Source organism: Macrotis lagotis, chromosome 2 (assembly GCF_037893015.1).
Source record: "Macrotis lagotis isolate mMagLag1 chromosome 2, bilby.v1.9.chrom.fasta, whole genome shotgun sequence".
Taxonomy (NCBI): domain Eukaryota; kingdom Metazoa; phylum Chordata; class Mammalia; order Peramelemorphia; family Peramelidae; genus Macrotis; species Macrotis lagotis.
Window position 1 is genome coordinate 198,312,961 of NC_133659.1, and position 19,605 is coordinate 198,332,565.

Below are 19,605 nucleotides of genomic sequence, written 5' to 3' on the forward strand. Positions count from 1 at the left end.
AGAGGAAGGAGGAGGGAGGAACGGGGAGAGAAGGAAGTAGGGAGGAGAGAGAGAGAGGCAAGAAAGGACAGGGAGGGGGAGGAGGAGGAGGAGGCGGAAAGAGAGGAGGAGGAGGAGAAGAGAAGAGGAGAAGAAGAGAGGAGAAGAGAGGAGGAGGAGGAGAGAGGTAGCGGGGGCGCTGCGGGGCTCCTGGCTGCCAGGCGCAGGCTAGTCTAGTGCCCTCCCTTAAGAGCTGGGCGGGAAGCGGCCGCGGGGCCCCGGCTTAGGAAGGAGAGAGGTGGCGTTGCCGGAGGGGACGCGGAGCGGAGCCGGGGGCGGACTGAAGGAGTCCGTGGTTGGCAGCAGATGTGACCCTGCTGCGGGCTGCCGAGGTGGGGAGCCGGGCTGGCAGTGCCGCCTTCTCAAGGGGCGCCTGGCGCTCCGCTCTCTCCCCTTCCCCGCGATCCCCTCCTCGCCCCGTTCCCCCCGCTCCTTACCCCTCTCCCCCTCCTCCCTCTGGGCTCCCACTCGCGGAGACGAGGGCTGCCTCCCTCCCCTGCCAGGCGCGCTCCCTCCGGCTTTCCCCGTACATAGCTAGCAAGCATCCTAGCCCGAGCTTGACCGTGCCCTTCTGTGGATGTGCCCGTAATCCAGGTGTCCCGGACACCCAGAGAACCCCAAGGATGGGACGTCGCCCTCACCTCTTGGTTATCCAGGTAAGAAAACGGGCTGGCAAAGGGACCCTTCCACTTGCTCCAACCCCTCCCCCCCACAACAGCCCCAGCCGGAGCTGGGGAGAGGGGGAGCTGTGTGCGTAGAGGTGCGGGGGCGCAAAATTGACCGTCTCCAGCCCGGGGCCCCGGGTCAGGACTGGTTTGGGAGCGACTGGGGATGGGGAGACTGTTTTAATGACCCTGGGAAAGCCCTGCTCTTCTGAAGGAACCCAGGGTTTTCCAGGGAATTGGGTGGGGAGGACTCAGGTTGGGACTGGGAGAACGCTTCCCGGAATCCGCAGTGTCAAAGAATCCCTTCCTCAAGCTTCAAGGGAGCCTGGGTGATTACAAGATTGGGGGATGAGTCCCTATTTCCCCCTCCTCTACTTGCCCCCGCACCCGCCCACTGTTCTGTCTCGGTTGGGCTTCAATAGTTCAGCGCTTTGGAGGTAAGATTTTCTCCTGTTTTTTTCCTTAAACACCTTCCTTAGATTCCACCTCCTACTTCCCCCCTTTTAGGCCGCCCAGTGGCTCCTTTTCCCTTTGCAGAAATCTGCATGTCTATGGAGATAAATCTCTCCCGCTCCTCGGAGCCCTTGGATCTATAGAACAATATTCCCAAAGAGGAGATGAGGTGTGGGATGCTCGGTCCTCTTCTCTGGCTAGCTTTCCTGGCCGGGCCCGGCTTGAGCCGAGTGCGAGAGTGGGAGCGCATGTATTCCCCTCGAACTGGAAGCCAGAAGCTGTTCGGTCTTGCGTCTAGGGTCCAGCGAAGATATTTCAGCACCTAGAGTTTAGGAAAGTCACCAGTCACCCACCAGTTTTCGTCTGCACAAGTTCCGTGGCAGACAGACCACTCACTCATCCCAAACCAGGAACCCGTCTTGATTAAGGGAGGGTAGCCAATTTTTACTGTCTAGAATGGAGTCCGACTCCCTGGAAATGAATAAATTCTGGGCATCGTTTTTCCGTGAGACTTGTAGTGGTCTCCAATGCACGCACAAATAATTCACTTTATTTTCTGGGTTGTGGGAGGGACGAACTTTTTTTTGTTTTGTTTTGTTTTGTATGTATGTGTGAAGGTTGAAAAGTTAGTTTTTTAAAAGTGATCTATGAGTGGTCACGCAATGTCGAATGACCCACATGAATATTTTTCTTTTCAAATTGTTGTAGAACCTTTGTCTCCTTTTTTGTATCTGTATGCACAAAGGAGTATGAGTCAAATCATCTCCTTTGAAATTCAGCAGTTGAATTCAAGCTGTCTGTAGCAGAATGTTTAGAAAATAATAGCAAGTGTGACTGAAATAAACTACACTCCCCACCCCAATCCACCCAAAGCCCTTCTAAAAAGTTTTCTTTTAATGGAGACAGTGAGAAAAGTACTAGATTTAGATCAGGAAGAAAAATCTGGATTCCAGTTTGATTTTGATACCTACGTGGTCTTTTCTATATTTATTTGTTTGTTTATTTTTGATACCTGTGGTCTATTTATTTAGCATTGCATCTACTATAGGTCAGACACTGCACTTGAGCTACAAGGACAATAGTCATTCAATGCCTAACCTGGTATTGGGAAGGCGCAGGGGTGAAGAGAGAGAGAGAGAGAGAGAGAGAGAGAGAGAGAGAGAGAGAGAGAGAGAGATGTATATATGCACACACACACATATATATATATATGTATTTGGCATACTTATATACGAAATATATAATTGGGAAGGAGATACCAGAAGCTAGGGAATGTCAGAAAAAAATTCAATGTGACCATTTGGATTTGAAGAAGAATCAGAGGGGAGGAGAGTATGAAGGACTTAGTCACTGAAAAGGCACTAGAAACATAAGATAAAAAGTTATAAGTAAGGAAGAACAAGAAGACCAATCTGGCTAGAGTGGAACTACTGAAGGGTAGGCATATATATATATAATGAGTCTAGATAGGGACCAGACTGCAAAGGCTTAAAGAAGTGACAGAAATTAAATCTGTCCCTGGAAGTGGGAACAGTCAGTAGGGATGGACTAAAGTTTGAGTGTGGAAGTGACATGCAGACCTATGTGTCATCAGTGGTTTGAAATGTGGATTAGAGACAGGAGAGGAGAGGTAGGGAGGCTAAGGAGAAGGTTGCTGTGAGATAGTATAGGGAGGGGAGATGAAAGTCTGAGCTTTTGTGAGAGTCATGTAAGCAGAGAGAAGGGAACAGATCAAAGAACAGGGAGAAATATCCCTGAGCCTCAGTTTCTTCTTCTGTAAAATTAGATGACCACTAAGGGGTGTTTCAGTTCTAAATCTTATGATCAAGAAAGTGGAAAAAAGGAGTGATGGGCAGGGAATATGGTAAAAAGGGAAAAAGTGATATATCAGTAAAGAATGAATGAGGGAGGGCGGAGTAACTGAGTAAGGAAATGAAAGGATTTCATTTCTATTTTCAACTTTTGTTTGAAACTATTCAAATATAAATTTGATGCCTCCTTCCTCCACCATTACCTCAACTACGATGAATAAAAGGATCATAGGAATTAGAGCTGGAGGGGACCTTAGAAATGACCCAGTCCAACCCCTCATTTCCCAGAAGTGGAAACTGAAACCCAGGTCATAAACAGTGGTTGATCCCGGATTCTAATACTTCAAGTGTAGGAAACCAGGAAAGTAAAGAAGGAAAAAATAAAGGAGGCTTTACCAAACCAGACAATGTTTCCCAAGCAGATCCATGAGGGCTGCAGAAAGTATTCTTGAACATCTACTTACTGTGAGCTCAGTGTTCTGGGCTTGTAGATAGGACTCCAAATCCAATACTTTTCTCATTGTATCATTTAAAAGAAAACTATTATAAGGCTATTTATTTATTGGGGGGCTATATCAGAAGAGAAGAATCTATAAAGGAAATGGACCATGTTTCTCCTTTATCATTCAAATGAGATAATATTTGTAAACCACTTAGCAGTGACCCTGCCATAGAGTAGGCACTTAACTAGATTTAAGGCTGTGAGGGAAGGAGAATGTCAAAGAGACAATAATCCCTATACTCTGGGAGTTTATAATCTATTTGGAGCACAAAAAACCAGGATTGGAAACAATTAATCATAAAGTTACCAAACCAGTTATAAAGGCATGATAATGAAGTGTAAGTTAGGGGAAAGGGAATCACAGGTACAGGTTTGAGATGAAGCTGATTAGGGAAGACTACCTGGAAGAGGTGAACTAGGGCTATTAAAAGAGGCAGATGCTTCTGTTTCTTGGGGAGAGTAACTGTACAAGTCAGAAACAAACTCTTGGAGTGTCAGAGATATAAGGGACAAACTCACGGGTAGAGAATAAGCAAAAGATGAGACTAGGAGACCATGAAAATATGAACCACAGACTAGAGCTAGAAGAGACTTTGAGATCTTCTGGTCCAACCTTTTCATTTTGCATTTACGCAGAGGTAGAAGTGACTTTCCCAAGGTCACTTATAGACCTCCTCCCCATCCACTTTACAACAACTAGTAAAATAGAAACGACTTGTCCAAGGTCACACAGCAAATAAATATCAAAGCTTGAACTTGAACATGAAGTTCTGGTCTGCCCAATGCAGAAATTCTGGTCACAAGACTCCTTTACAATTTATTGAAGAACCCCCTCTCCGAAGAGCTTTTGTCTATATGGTTTATAGCTATATTAGAAATTAAAATGTCTTAGTATTATTTTGAAAATGTTTTTGACCTTATGGAATCCCCCAAAGGATCTCAGAGACCTTCAGGTTTCTGCAGATCACACTTTAAGAACTACCCTTATTCTCCCTTTATGAAGGGAAAATAGGTGGGAATATCAAGTAGTTGATGGAAAAATTCTGAACAGCATAAATGTAGCCTTTATCCCAGTTCTGCAATTGATTGACTCATTGTTTAAATGTGGACCTTATTTTTCCCTCTTGAGTTTTTCCTTTGCAAAATGTAGAGAGCCAATATAGGAGCATGGGCAAGGAAAGTCCATGTAAAAGGGACTTTATGGATTATAGAAAGGCAAAACTGACTTGGAACAGACGAGAGACAAATGGACTCTATGGGAAAAGCCATTTCTCACACACAGTAATATTTGACACTTCTTTGGACATTCAAAAACCAGAAGAAATCATTTCAGCTGAAAAGAAAAGGGAGTTATGGTCCAAAGTATAATTTATCTCTTGGAAGGGGGTTACCTCTTGTTTCATTTCCACCCTGCTCAAACTTCTATCTACAGCTCCATTTGTGGCCAATAAGATTAAGCTACCTGAGGGTCTTTTGACTCCCAAGTTCCAGCTATAATTAGAAAAGAATAGGTCCCTGACACTTCACTAAGGCAGAAGACAATGAAACAAAGAGATGCCTTCCCTCATCTCTACTACCAACATAAACCCAACCTCCCCACAAGGATCATAGAACCAATAATCTTCTGCATTGTCTCTCCTCATCCCCTGAAATTACTTTGTCCATATTTCATATAACATCTAGATATGTTCTTCTCCTTCTCCTCCCCAAATAGAATATAAGCCCTTTGAAATTAGCCATTGTTTCATTTATGTCTGCATCCTCAATTTCTGATATTTGATAAGTACCTTTTAATTGAATGGTTTCCCATGAAGGAAAGATACCATAAGGAAATGGATGATGTAACTCTTTTCTCATTCAAATGAGATATTTATTAATTGCTTTCTGATGGCAGTGGAGGAAACATTTTTAAGAAACAAATATTAAAAATTTTTACAAGTAAATTGGGAGAAAAAATAAAATATTAAAAAATAACAAATGAGATAAGATTTGAAAGACAGCACAGTGACTGGTATAAAGTAGTTTTCTTTTGTTTTGTAACAAATGGCTGTTCCCTTTCCATTCACAAAAGCTCTATTTCGATGTAGGCAAAACAACACTAGCTGCTTGAAATAAATTCAAAGTAGGAGTCCTGGTTTTTAATATCTCAGTTTCCTTTTACGTAAAATGAGGGAGTTGGACTATATGAGGGCTTCTTAACTTGGGGACTATGGTTAGATGTCAGAGGGTCCTTGAACTTGAATGGGAAACTATTTTGATATCTCTATTTCAAAATAATTGATTTCCTTTGTAATTTACAAACATTATTCTGAGAAGAGGTCTGTAGATTTTCACAGGCTGTCAAAGGGGTCCAGGATACAAAGATGGTGAAGACTGTCCAGACTAAATGTCCCCAAAGTTCCTTTGAGTCTTGGCCTTTTGGGATTCTAATCCATGATTCTTTGGCTGCCTCATTTAGGTAACCATATTTGGTAGTCTGAATTCAATACATATGGTTTGAAAATGAGATGTCACGAACAGACCTTATCCAAGTGAGAAATTTATATTCCAAACCATTCTTGGCATTGGGCTACTGTATCCTGAAAAACAGCAGGAAGTCTATCATGGTCAAAACCTCACTGATTCAGAAGAGGTTGATTCAGAATAAGGAATGACTGTGACATAGGGTTGGTCATGGTGTTCCTTTATTCTCAGGAGGAAACATGTAATAATGAGTTTACTTCAGAGCAAAATTCACTTTAGCTGACATCATATGTGAGAGCTAGAAGAGACTGTGGAGATAATGTGGTTCATATTCAGTAATTTTATCAATGAGGAAACTAAGGTTCAGGGAACTTACCTGTTTGGCCCCCAAAGGTCATATATCCAACTAGTAAAAGTTTGAGGCAGAATTTGAACTCAGATCTTCTTGACTCCAAACCCAGAAGTGTTTCCACAAAGCTGAATGGTATCTGTATTCAAACAGCAAATGATGCTTATCTCTCCATTCCAGTAATCCCTTCCCTCTCTGGTCCTACTTAAAGTAATAAAACCACTTTCTCAGATATTCCCTTTCCCCTTAGGTCAGGTAATCCTCTCCTCCAATTGAGATATGTTAGGGAGGTCTTAATTTATATCTATAAACAATTTAAGGAAGGTCCATCAAAGTAAATAATGAAGCATAAAGAATCTTAACTTGGTCTAGATTTTATCTGATCTGAGGTTTATTTCCCTCTCTCTCTGCAGTTCTCTGTGGGGAAAAAAGATAAGGGAACCCATTGTCCAATCCCTGTGTGACCCCACAAAATAGTTTTGTTTTGCTTTGTTTTAAGACAGCAAATTGTTTATGTTTGAAGTAGGACATAAAGAATTTCTAACTTCTAACTAGAAAACACATCTCGGACCCTTAATACCTCTGTGACCTTTAGCAAATCTCTTCCTTTCTCCTGATTATCAGTTTCTTCACCTATAAAATAAGGAGGTTGAATTAAATCAATGCTTTCAAAATCTTTTTTGACTGCTTACCCTATCAAAATATTTTTTTATCATGTACCTCCAACTTTTGTATATTTATTTATAAATTATGTATGTTCAATACTATACTAACATCTTATATACATTACAAAACATACAAAAGCAGATGTTTAAAATATGAGATCAAGATAAAATAATTTTAAAAAATAATTGTTCATTTTGTTTGTGGTTCAAAAGACCTTTTTTTGCTTTTGATAAAGTGTGATTGCTACTAATCATATTTCAAAACAAATTTAAAGCAATCATTTTAGTGTGAACAAAAAGTTTTATTACTCATAATCATGTTTTAGTGAGAGCAATGTGATTGAATGTGCTTCATAATTTCTGAACAATCTTGGTTTAACTCTGTAGTTGAGCAATGTGTCTTCACCATATGCTGAAATGGAATGAATGAGAGAGGGTACCACTGTCAACCCCTCTACAATGTGGAGCTGCTGCTCTCCTTTCAGGATACCGCAAGCACAATGATGCATGACCATCTGATGCACAGACTAAAGTGTCAATCCATATCTTAAATATTCATCAAGTTTAATTTCTTTGGAATTTAAATTTTTTCTACCAGATTTATAATTTTTCCTAAAATGCATATAAGTGCCAATTATATCTTGCTGTGAGAAAACACTACGAACTTGGGTGATCTTATGGACAAGTAGAAGGGAGCACCAGGTATGTGGGACAGCCAATTTCATTTGATTAAAGAAGTCAAGTTCTGAAAACTCTAGCCTAAAAAGAACAAATTATTGGAATTAGTTTCTTTATTATTATTTATTGTATATTATATTCATATTATTGTTGACTGAAATATTGAGGTAAGGCAAGTTGTAATAATTTGGGGTGTGCATATATATACACCTCTTCTTAATGTACTGCTTTGTTCTATGTGACTCTCCCTTTATCCTATCCATAAGTTACAAGGCAATCACAATTCTCTGGACATTTTCTTCCCCTTTAGGAAACAAAGCTGTTCAGCCAGTCTTTCTCGATCTTGATCTTGCTCTTTCTCCCCCTCCCTCTCTGTCTCACTGAGACTGGGGTCTCTCTATTTTGCCTTGGTTGAAAAAACAATGGCCAATCACTGGCCTAATCCCACTAATGAATGGCATGAGAGTTTTTTTAACCTGTTCCTTTCCAGTTTAAGCTGTTTTCCCTTCTATTTAGACAGCCTAGTCTAGACTCCCTTCCCCAAGATCCTATCATATTGATGCAACACTTATTGTTGGCACCTCTTGAGATCAATTCATTGAAGTTCTGGGGTCCTATGCTCAAGAAATCCTTTAGCCTCAGCCTCCCCAATAATCAGGATTAAAGATAATTATCATCACATCACTGCATTACATCACATCATCTATCCAGTCTTCAAGTTCCTCTATAACACATTTGGATGTACATGGTGCTTGTTCAGATTCCAAACTCTTCGGTCACAGAGAGCTTAAGCAGATTTTTTTTCCTTAGACACCTTCCTTATTTTCCTTAGATTTTGGGATCCTGGGGTGTCCAAGCTGTTAAAGAGTGGCACATCATTCACATTTGTAGAGACATCTAAATTTTGTCACAGATCAAGTTCATTATCGAAATGATCCACATTTCACTTCCATAGGCAATGATTTTCTTTTTTTCCTTCAAGATTTTATTTATTTTGAGTTTTACAATTTTTCCCCTAATCTTACTTCCCTCCCCCCACCCCCCACAGAAGGCAATTTGCCAGTTTTTACATTGTTTCCATGGTATACATTGATCCAAATTGAATGTGATGAGAGAGAAATCATATCCTTAAGGGAGAAACATAACATATAAGAGATAGCATGATCAGACATTAAGTTATCAGTTTTTTCCCTAAATCTTTGTTCAAACTCCACAGTTCTTTCTCTGGATACAGATGGTATTCTCCATTGCAGAGAGCCCCAAATTGTCCCTGATTGTTGCACTGATGGAATGAGCGTGTCCATCCAGGTTGATCATCGTCCCCATGTTGCTGTTAGGGTGCACAGTGTTTTTTCTGGTTCTGCTCATCTCACTCAGCATCAGTTCATGTAAATCCCTCCAGGTGTCCCTGAATTCCCATCCCTCCTGGTTTCTAATAGAATAATAGTATTCCATCACATACATATACCACAGTTTGCTAAGCCATTCCCCAATTGAAGGAAATCAAATAAATGTCCTTCAAAAGGACAAATGTCCAACAAAAGATGTTTTTACCCCTTTTCATCATCTGTTCAAGGTATAGACCCAGTAGTGATATTGCTGGATCAAAGGTTATGCACATTTTTGTTGCCCTTTGGGCGCAGCTCCAAATCGCTCTCCAGAAAAGTTGGATGAGTTTACAGCTCCACCAATAATGTATTAGTGTCCTGGATTTTCCACATCCCTGACAACATTGATCATTGTCCTTTCTGGTCATATTGGCCAGTCTGAGAGGTGTGAGGTGGTACCTCAGAGAAGCTTTAATAAGTAATAATTTAGAGCAATTTTTCATATGACTAAGGATCACTTTGATCTCCTCATCTGTAAATTGCCTTTGCATATCCTTTGACCATTTGTGAATTGGGGAATGGCTTTTTTAAAAAAAAATTCACTCAGTTCTCTGTATATTTTAGAAATGAGTCCTTTGTCAGAAACATTAGTTGTAAAGATTGTTTCCCAGTTTGCTACATTTCTTTTGATCTTGGTTACAGTGGTTTTGTCAGGCAGTGATTTTCTGATAAGCCTTTGAAGATCACAGCCTGAGTCTGTCTTTACCTGTGAACACAGAGAGGCTTGATAGCATCACATATTGAGTTGAGATTAGGTACCGAGGGCTGGTTCATCTACAAACCCAGTCCCTTGTCTTTTCCCATTTATTTCTCATTTTCTCATCTAGACTAACTCAACAGTCACATTTAGTCAAAATGATAGATGCAGTTCTTGAAGGACTAAAACCAAATGATTCACAGTCCTTGTAGAAGGCTGAAATCTGTTTAGGATATGAAGTTCCAGTATCTCACTCTTTTTGTTCCCTCTCCATAAAGAAACTGTGGGAAGGAATTACCTGTAGAATCTGCTTTCAGTGATTTGTTGTTGTTGTTCAGTTGTTTCAGTAATGCCTGACTCTTCATGACCCTATGTAGTGTTTTCTTGGCAAAGATACTGGAGTAGTTTGCCATTTCCTTCTCCAGTTTATTTTATAGATGAGGAAACTGAGGCAAATCAAATAAGCAACTTACCCAAGATCACACAGCTAGTAAGCGAGACCAGATTTGAACTCAGGAAGATGAATCTCCTTGACTCCAGGTCTGGCACTGTGCCACCTGTCATTCATGATTTACAACATTTATTTTCTGCCTTTTTCCTCAATGTCTTGATATAAATGCCAATCTGAAACAATCTTTCTTTTATAATAATTTTCCATTCATTATCTTCTCCTTAATCTTCTATTTTGCCTTTAAAATTCTTCACAATTTGTCTCACAATTTATTTTTTCAACTTTATTACTTTTACTCCCTTTCACCCATGTTTTTTACTGTTGTTCATTAATTCTTCAGGCATATCTGACTCTTTATGACCCCATTTGGTATTTTCTTCGCAAAGAAACTGGAATTGTTTGCCATTTCCTTCTTCAGCTCATTTACTGATGAGGACTGAGGTAAACAGAGTTGGGTGGCTTCCCCAGGATCGCAAAGCTAGTATGTTACTTTCCCAGGGTCACACACTCTTAGATTCAGCCAAACTAGCTTTTTTCCTATTTCTCATATGTGACATTCCATTTTTCACCACAAGGCCTCTACCTGTCCTTTATGTCTAGAATGCATTCCTCCTCTCCCTCTAGCATTTTAGAATGCCAGTTTCATTCAAGGTTCAACTCAAGTCTGACCTCTCTTGAATATCTCTTTCCCTCACATTATCTGGTATCTACACACACACACACACACACACACACACACACACACACACACACACACACACACACACAGACTATAATAGAATGTAAACTCTTGAGAGTGATAACTTTCATTTTTGTCTTTGTATTTTTCAGTGCTTAGTCTCTGATATTTCTTAAGTGATTAATCCCTATTCTCTTCTCTTTTCCTCCAATCTCTGATGTTGATGAGATGATTCTGATTGCTAAATTCAATCCCTCTATATGTATCTTTAATTCTCTTCCCTCCCACCTTTTCTATTAGATCACAACTTCAGTTAACCCCAACTCCAATCTAATTTTCCCTTTATACTGGGTCCTTTCCTGCTGCCTACAATCAACTTTGTTTCCCCTTTCCTAAAACAACCAAAGGAAAAAAAAAATTCTACACTAGATCCTGCTCTAACTACCAATTAAATCTTTTCTCTCCTCAGTTAAAAGTATTGAAAAAAGTCATCTTGATGCCCCCCTTCCTCTTATTTTAAATTCACTGTAAATTTTCTTCTAACCCCATCCATCAACTAAAATTACTCTCTCCAAAGTCACCAAAAATACTTTTACTGACAAATATAATGAACTTTTCTCAGGATTCATCTTTCTTGCCCTCTCTGCTTTATCTGACACTATTCTCCTCCTGACTTTCTCTCTTGATTTCTTTGCTCTCTAGGTTTTCTTGACTGTTTGTTCGTGGTTTTATTCCTACTTCTCTGACCATTCTTTCTTAATTTCCTTTTTTGGATTTAAAAAAAAATATTTTTTGCTTTTTTTTAGTTTTTGCAAGGCAACAGGGTTAAGTGGCTTGCCCAAGGCCACACAGCTAGGTAATTATTGTCTGAGGTGGGATTTGAACTCAGGTACTCCTGACTCCAAGGCTGGTGCTCTATCCACTGTACCACCTAGCCATCCCCTAAAAATGTTTTTTAATGACTCTAAACATTTCCCCCTAGTTATAGGTAAAGATAATTATCAATATTTATCCTTTTGCAAACTTGAGTTTCATTTTTCTACCACACTGCCTTCTGACCTACCTCCCCATGGCAGCAAATGATCTGATGTAGGTTGTACATGTATATGTGTTTAACATATTTCCATATTAATCATTTTGTAAAAGAAGAACTAGAACTAAGGGAAACACATGTGAAAGAAATTAAAATCATAAAAGAAGTCTTAAAACATGAACAGAGTTTGCTTTGCTCTGCATTCAGAATCCATAGTTTTTCGTCTGGATGTGGATTGTATTTTCCTTAACAGTTCTCAGGATTGTCCTTGATCACTGAAATCCTAAGAGGAGTTGTGTCCATCATAGTTGATCATCTGTTGTTTTTAGTGTGTACAATGTTTTCCTGGTTCTGCTTATTTCACCCAGCATTAGTTCCTGCAAGTCTTTCCATGCTTTTCTGAAGTCAGGTTGTTCATGATTTCTTACCCTTTTCTGGATTTTAATTTACATCATTACCTACTATCTATGAATGTCCCCCAAGTCTCTGTCCTAAACCCTCTTTTCACTTGATGACTTTATCAGCTTCTATGATTTCAGTTATTATTGCTACATAATGATTCTCAAATCTTTAGAACCAACCCTAGTCTTCCATCTGAGCACTAGTCCTCCATCACCAATTGCCTATTGGACATAGTCAAACTGGATGTACCAACTGGCATCTCAAACTCAACATATCCAATACAGAAATCACTATCTCCACCACCACCTCCAAACTCATTTTCTCCCGAATTTCTTTTTTTTTCACTTTACCACTAACCTTTTGTTCTTTTGAACTGGCAATCTTTGCATTATCTTGGGTTCCTCATTCTCACGGCAAGGATCCAGTCAGTTGCCAGATTCCATCATTTTCACTTTTATCATGTCTTTTTTATATACTCTCTTTTCTACTTCCCACATTCCCTCCCCCATAGTTCAGACTTTAATCACCTCCCTCCTAGAATACCCCATTAGCCTCCTAATGGGTCCCTTTTCATCAAGCCTCTCCCCCACTCCAATCTAACCCCCACACAATTGTCAAAGTGAATTTCCAACAGTATCTATTGGATCATCTCCTATCCCACTCAATAAACTCTAATGGTTCCCTATTACCTGTAAAATCAAAAGTAAACTGTTTAATATTTAAATTGTTCTCTTTCTATTTATCTAGCCTTTCAATACATTATTCCTCTGCATACAACATATGGTCCAACTCTATTAGACTACTTGCAATTACTAACATCAATGCTCTATCTACCAATCCTATTCCTTTCACTCATGCCTCTGGCTATCCTCTATGTCTCTTATGTTCTAATCTCTTACTTCTAACTTGTAGCATCATTGGCATCTTTTTTTTTAAGTTTTTTTCAATTAAATGTGAAGACAACTTTTAACATTCATTATAGATAAAATTTTTGAGTTCTAAATTTTTTCCTCTTATCCTTTCCTCCTTCCTAACATAGTAAGCAATTTGATATACTATATATAGATAATCATGTAAAATACAATTCCATGTCAGTCATGTTGTGAAAGAAGAAACAGATTGAGAAAAAAACCATGAAAAAATGAAGAAAATGAAAAATAGTATGCTTTGATCTTGATTCAGATGTCATCAGTGCTTCCTCTGGATGTGGATAGCATTTTTCATCACAAGAGTTTTGAAATTGTCTTAGATGATTGTATTGTTAAGAATAGCTAAGTCTTTCACAATTAATCATTGGACAATATTGCTATTTTTTGTGTATAATGTTCTCCTACTTCTTTGCATCATGTAAATCTTTTCAGGTTTTTCTGAAATCTTCCAGCTCATCATACAATAGTACACCATTATATCCATTATATCCATATACTCCTTGTAGTTGACTTTTACACAATTTTCTGTTTAGGCATTTAGTAAATGTATATTGACTGACTGGTATGATATGGAAGATGTGCTGGAACCTCCATCCAGAGAGTGCCCAGTTATTCTGTATAATCCTTAGGGCTCAGGAAGGTTTTTTGATGGACAGGTTTTTGAATAAGTAGACAAGGCATCACTTAGCCTTCTCACCCCAATCCTAAAACTCTCCTTTGGGGATGCTGTGGAATGGGATGAGAAGGATATTTGAAACGTTTCTGTTTCCATCAGGGTTTTTGGTTGGGGATTTGGGGTTTGTCTATGAAGTCATTCATTCTTTCCCTTGGTTTTTTTTCCCAGCTTCATTCAGCAGCTTGCCACTTGTCAAAGAGGTGTGAACAGCTTCCTGGGGAAAGCAAGAGCCAAGGACTGGGCCAGCTGGCTTTCTGGGGTGCTGGGAAAAAAAATGGAAGCCTCCCAGGAAGCTTCTCCATTTCTTGTTGGTGATAATGGAGCATTTTAGCAGAGCAAAGGAAAGAGGAAAGGGAGAAAATTGTCTTTGAATATCATAGGTTTCTTAAAGCTCTAAGGAACCTTATAGATCATTTAAAGGATGATAATTTTGAAATCTAAAAAGTATTTCAGAGATCTTTCTGTTGCAGGATAATAATAAATTTAGAACTGAGAGGGATCTCTAGGGCATCTGACTCCAGCTTCTCATTTTAAAAAAAATTCTTTTTTTTATATGAACTCAACAAACATGACTATTTCCATATACAAAGCACAGGAAAAAGGGATTATATATGGAATTGTGAACTATTATATATAATTTTGGAGCTTTAAAATATTTTAATTTAGCATAGTATCAACAAAGTCTTGTTTTTCTGAATGAAGTTTAAGGTTCTGGAGATTTCTGAGGCAGTAAAATTGCTTAGCTATAGTTTCTAAACTTTATTTAGCATTCTTCTGTGTAATTTTGGGCACAACTATTAAGTGCAATGGATAGAGTGCTGGGACAAGAGTCAAAAAAGACTCATCTTCCTGAATACAAATCAAGCTTCTGATATCTGCTAGCTGTATGTTCCTGGGCAAGTCATTTAACCCTATTTGCTTCCATTTCTTCATCCATAATATAAGCCAAGAAGGAAATGGCTTCAATTTATTTGCCAAGAAAACTCCAAATGGGATCACAAAAAATCTGAAAAGGACAAATGTGTATTTTCTCAACATTCATAGACTTTTTCCCTTTGTTTTCTTTTTTTTAAATATCATTATCAGTTCCCACCTCCAGCCCAACTCTTCACTTTCCTCTCTAAATAAAACCCTTCCCTCATAAAAAATATAGTCAAATAAAATAATTTTCCACACTTGTAATGTCTGCAAATCACAATCTTGCTCAAGGTCACAAAGGTGGTAAGCATCAGACACAAGACTTGAACCCAGGTCTGCTATCTCCAGAGCTGTTGTTTTTTTCCCTATTTAACCATAGTAAGCATCAATAACAGCCTATAGTATGATATCTTAGGATCTCTGTCTACCCCAAAATTAACTGATGGTTAATTATGGTATGTGGTTCTTGGTTAATTACAGTTTTGTACAAAGATAGAAAATAATAGATCCCTGCCCTCAAGAAAGCTTACAGTCTAATAACAAAAAATAAGATAGGGTCATAACTTTACTATCATATAATCAATCTACAGGCATTTATTAGCTGCTCCCTATGTGCCAGATACTATATTAGGTCCTGAGGATATAACTACAATAATAAAATAGCCCAGGGGTGGCACAGTGGATAGAGCACTGGCTCTGGAGTCAGGAGTACCCAAGTTCAAATCTGGCCTCAGACAATAATTACCTAGCTGTGTGGCCTTGGGCAAGACACTTAACTCCACTTGCCTTGCAACCAAACACCTAAAAATAAAATAAAATGAAAAATAAAACAGTTCCTCAAGAAATTTACTATCTTTTGGGGGAGACAACATGTACAAATATAAATATACAGAGGATAAATAGTTCTACCAAAGAGGAAAACTACTTAACCAAACCACACTTTCCTTTGGGAATCACTGTCTGAGAGAAGGATGGATCATGGGGGGTCCCAGGACTGGATTTTTTGAGTTCATTTAACAGATGGAAGGAGATAGTATGGGAAAATGGGAGAGGGAAGGGGATAGAGAATAAGAGAAATCAATTCACCTTAGAGAGCAGTTGGTGGCAATATCTCCTGCATCTTCTTCCACACTATCATTGGGGGAAGGAAAGAATATCTCCTACCCTGAACTCCTTTCTTAGAATTTCCTATAGCTTTGCCTCAGCTGCCAGTGATTCCCCAAAGGGTGGGCCCGTAAAAACATCCCAAGACTGCATCTGTGTTATATTACAAGCAGTTAGCCAGCTGTTTGGCTTCCCCAGTACCCAGTCAGCAGCAGAGAAAAGGGGTAGCACAAGGTCTGGTTTTTATATCCTAGCCACATGCTAGGCAATGAGTCAATCATGCAGAAAAGGTAATAGCATCTTCTGTTTGGTGACTCCCCTAAGAAGCTAAATATAGGGTAACTCTCTCTCTCTCTCTCTCTCTCTCTCTCTCTCTCTCTCTCTCTCTCTCTCTGTTTCTCTTCTCTTTCCTCTCTATCAATCTCTCTTTAATTCTCTTCCCTCTCTCAATTTCTATTCTTTCTCTTCTCTCATTCTCTCATTCATTGTCTTTCTTTTTTTTTCAATCTTTCTTTACAGACCTCCTCTTTTATCCTCTATCTCTTTCTCTCTCTGTGCCTCTTCCTCTCTTTCTATCTCTCTCTGTTTGTCTATCTCTATGCCTGTGTGTATCTCAAACAAATTCAGAATTTTCAGGCGTTACTGATAGATGACACAGTCTTAGAGTCATAATGAAAAGGATCACAGAATATATCCTGATCCCAGTTTGAGAAGTGAGAGTGTAGGAATAAGGTTGAGACTGGGGCTGAGCCTAGGGATTAGGTGCCATTCTATAATGAGTAGAGGAAGTGGAATCTCCATGAAGAACTTTTCCATCATTGAATGATGTTAGAGTTTTGGCTGGGGATCTTAAAACAATTAGCTTTTGGAGCTTGGGAGCTAGAACTGCTCAATTGCCTCCCCCTCTTTTCCTCAATAATCCAACTTCATCAAAAAAAAGATGAAAATGTGAAAACAGCAACATTTCTATAGAGCTTTAGGCAGGTAAGTAGCATAATGGATAGACTGTTGAGCTTAGAGTAAGAAAGACATAAATATAAATCGTGCCTCACACAATTACTAGATGTATGATCCCAAGCAAATCATTTGGCCTCTCTCAGTCTTAGTCTCCTCATCTGTAAAATGGGGATAACAATAACATTCACTTCATTACTTCATTGTGGTGTTGTGAGCATTAAATAAAATAATAAATGTTCTTATAAAATAAGTTTTCAACCTTACAATGCTTTCTAATTGCTAGTTGTTTTTATTTCAAAGTTAGTCACTGGACTTCTGCTGGCAATGCAGATCAGTATCTTATCTGTAACTTAGAGAAATGCAGAGAGCATTGAGAGATGAAATGATTCAGGGTCACTCAGGTAAGACGTACCAGAACCCAGGTCCTCAAGCCTCAGAATCCAGACTTCAATCATCCATATTAAGCTATCTTACAATGATTAGTTAAGGGTTACAAAGCACTTTCTTCATAACATACTGGAAATGGGAGGTAAATGTACCAATATTATTATTCCTATGTTACAGAGGTGAAGACTAGGATTCAGAGAAACTTGCCCCAACTCAATCTACTGACTTCATATCCAAACACTCTCTGATTATACTACACAACCTTGCTCTTGAACTCAACTCAGATGAGCCACACCAGAAATGTTTACACATTCTAAAAATTCCCAGATTGCCAAGAGTGCCTTACTCCTGTCCATTCCCCCTTATTTGAGTTTAAAGACAACAAGAAGACATAATCTCCTTCCATCCTGTGTGATTCAACTGAACAAAAGCCCCCAAATACTGGTGGCAGTATTTCCAAGGTGCCAATATACACGCTGAGTCCTGTAGATACACTGTGGGAATGAGGGCTCCAAAAGAAAGAGAAGATATGATTCCCTACTCTTTTTTTAGGGGTTTTTTTGCAAGGCAAATGGGATTAAGTGGCTTGCCCAAGGCCACACAGCTAGGTAATTATTAAATGTCTGAGACCAGATTTGAACCCAGGTACTCCTGACTCTAAGGCCGGTGCTTTATCCACTATGCCACCTAGCCGCCCCGCTATGATCCCTACTCTTGAGAAAGGATAGAGTCAAAAAAATTTCGAACTAATGGATGGAAATCCCAATAAAATGTTCAAACAAAACAATAAAAATGTAGAGGGCTCAATACCTCTTAACTCTTTTACTGGGGTAGCCACCCAGTTTTGCTGGTCTCTGTTATGGACAGGTCATATTTAGGCTGAAAATTTACTACAGTTCTCCCTTCCACATTGCAAGGGTTAGACCCAGTGATCTGGAAAATCCACATAAAAATTTTTGACCCTCCTTTTGAACCAGAATTTTGAGTTTTTTTATTTTTCTTTTATGGGATATTTAAGATACCTTATTATAAAATTTGGGTTAAATATTTGGTCACAGGCTATATGTAGGTCAATGTTAGGTAAAAAATACTACATGCAAAAGAACTTTTTCTATGATATATGCTGACCTTCACAAGCTTTCTACAGCTTTCACTAAACTTCCCCCAAAATTCCATTTCATTTCTTATACCAATTTTTTTTTAGTTTTTGCAAGGCAAATGGGGTTAAGTGGCTTGCCCAAGGCCACACAGCTAGGTAATTATTAAGTGTCTGAGACTGTATTTGAACCCAGGTACTCCTGACTCCAGGGCCAGTGCTTTATCCACTGCATCACCTAGCTGCCCCTATTATACCAATTAGAATATAACAAAACCCTGTTGGAGAAAAATCATAATGTGAAAGGGATGACTGTAAAGCCTAGCCTCAGGTGTTCATGGCCAGACCAAAAGAATTCCTGCCATGGCATCTCATGTCATGCCCAGGTATTTGCTTCCTTGACAAATCTACTGGGATGTATTCCTGGTTAAGGGGAGGTCCATTTCTGTCACTTGTTATATTAGGTACCCACACTCTTTCTGAGTAAAGGTTTTCTCAACAGCTCAGCCCAGAACTCCTGATTTGAAGAGGATTCAACTCTGCTCTTGTTCACATGCCCTCCAAACTCTCTCAGAGTTAGGAGAATGGAGGGAAGAGTTAGAACTACTAAATATGAGTGAACATCAACAGATGTTGCAACTACATTTTGCTGAGCCATTTTTAATATTCTTTTTTTTTTTAGATTTTTGCAAGGCAAATGGGGTTAAGTGGCTTACCAAAGGCCACACAGCCAGGTAATTATTAAGTGTCTGAGGCCGCATTTGAACTCAGGTACTCCTGACTCCAGGACCAATGCTCTATCCACTATATCACCTAGCCACCCCCATATTTTTAATATTCTTCATGACCTTTTATGAGGTTTTCTTGGCTAAGATATTGGAATAGTTTATCATTTTTCCCTCCAGTTTATTTTACAGATGAGGAAACTGAGACCAACAGGTTTAAGTGACTTGCCCAAGGTCCCAAAGCTACTAAGTTTCTGAGATCAGATTTGAACTCAAGAAGATAAGTCTTTCTGTTTGCAAGACCAGTGCTCTATCCACTGAGCTACCTAGATGCTCCTGGGACTACATATTTAAGGTATTGAATCAAATTTGTTAGCAAGAAAGAAAAAGGAATTCTCTGCCAAGCTCATCATTCTTGTGACTGGATTACCAGAACATCTTTTCCATAATACATAGTCATAAATTTTAGTCTGGGAAAAGGCAGAAGGAGAACATACATTCCATTCATGTCCTAATGTAGTGTTGGATGACTTGTTCA

The 19,605-nt window shown here is 39.2% G+C and overlaps 1 protein-coding gene across 1 annotated transcript in view; it reads left to right on the top strand.

Annotated features, from left to right (window-relative positions):
• The first annotated feature begins 463 nt into the window (after positions 1-463).
• Positions 464-19,605, top strand: part of CRHR1 (corticotropin releasing hormone receptor 1) — a 109,483-nt gene continuing 90,341 nt past the window's right edge. The window contains exon 1 of the mRNA XM_074224392.1: positions 464-695. Coding sequence (XP_074080493.1) covers positions 663-695 — 33 coding nt within the window. The 5' untranslated portion in view covers positions 464-662. The remainder of the gene's footprint in view (positions 696-19,605) is intronic.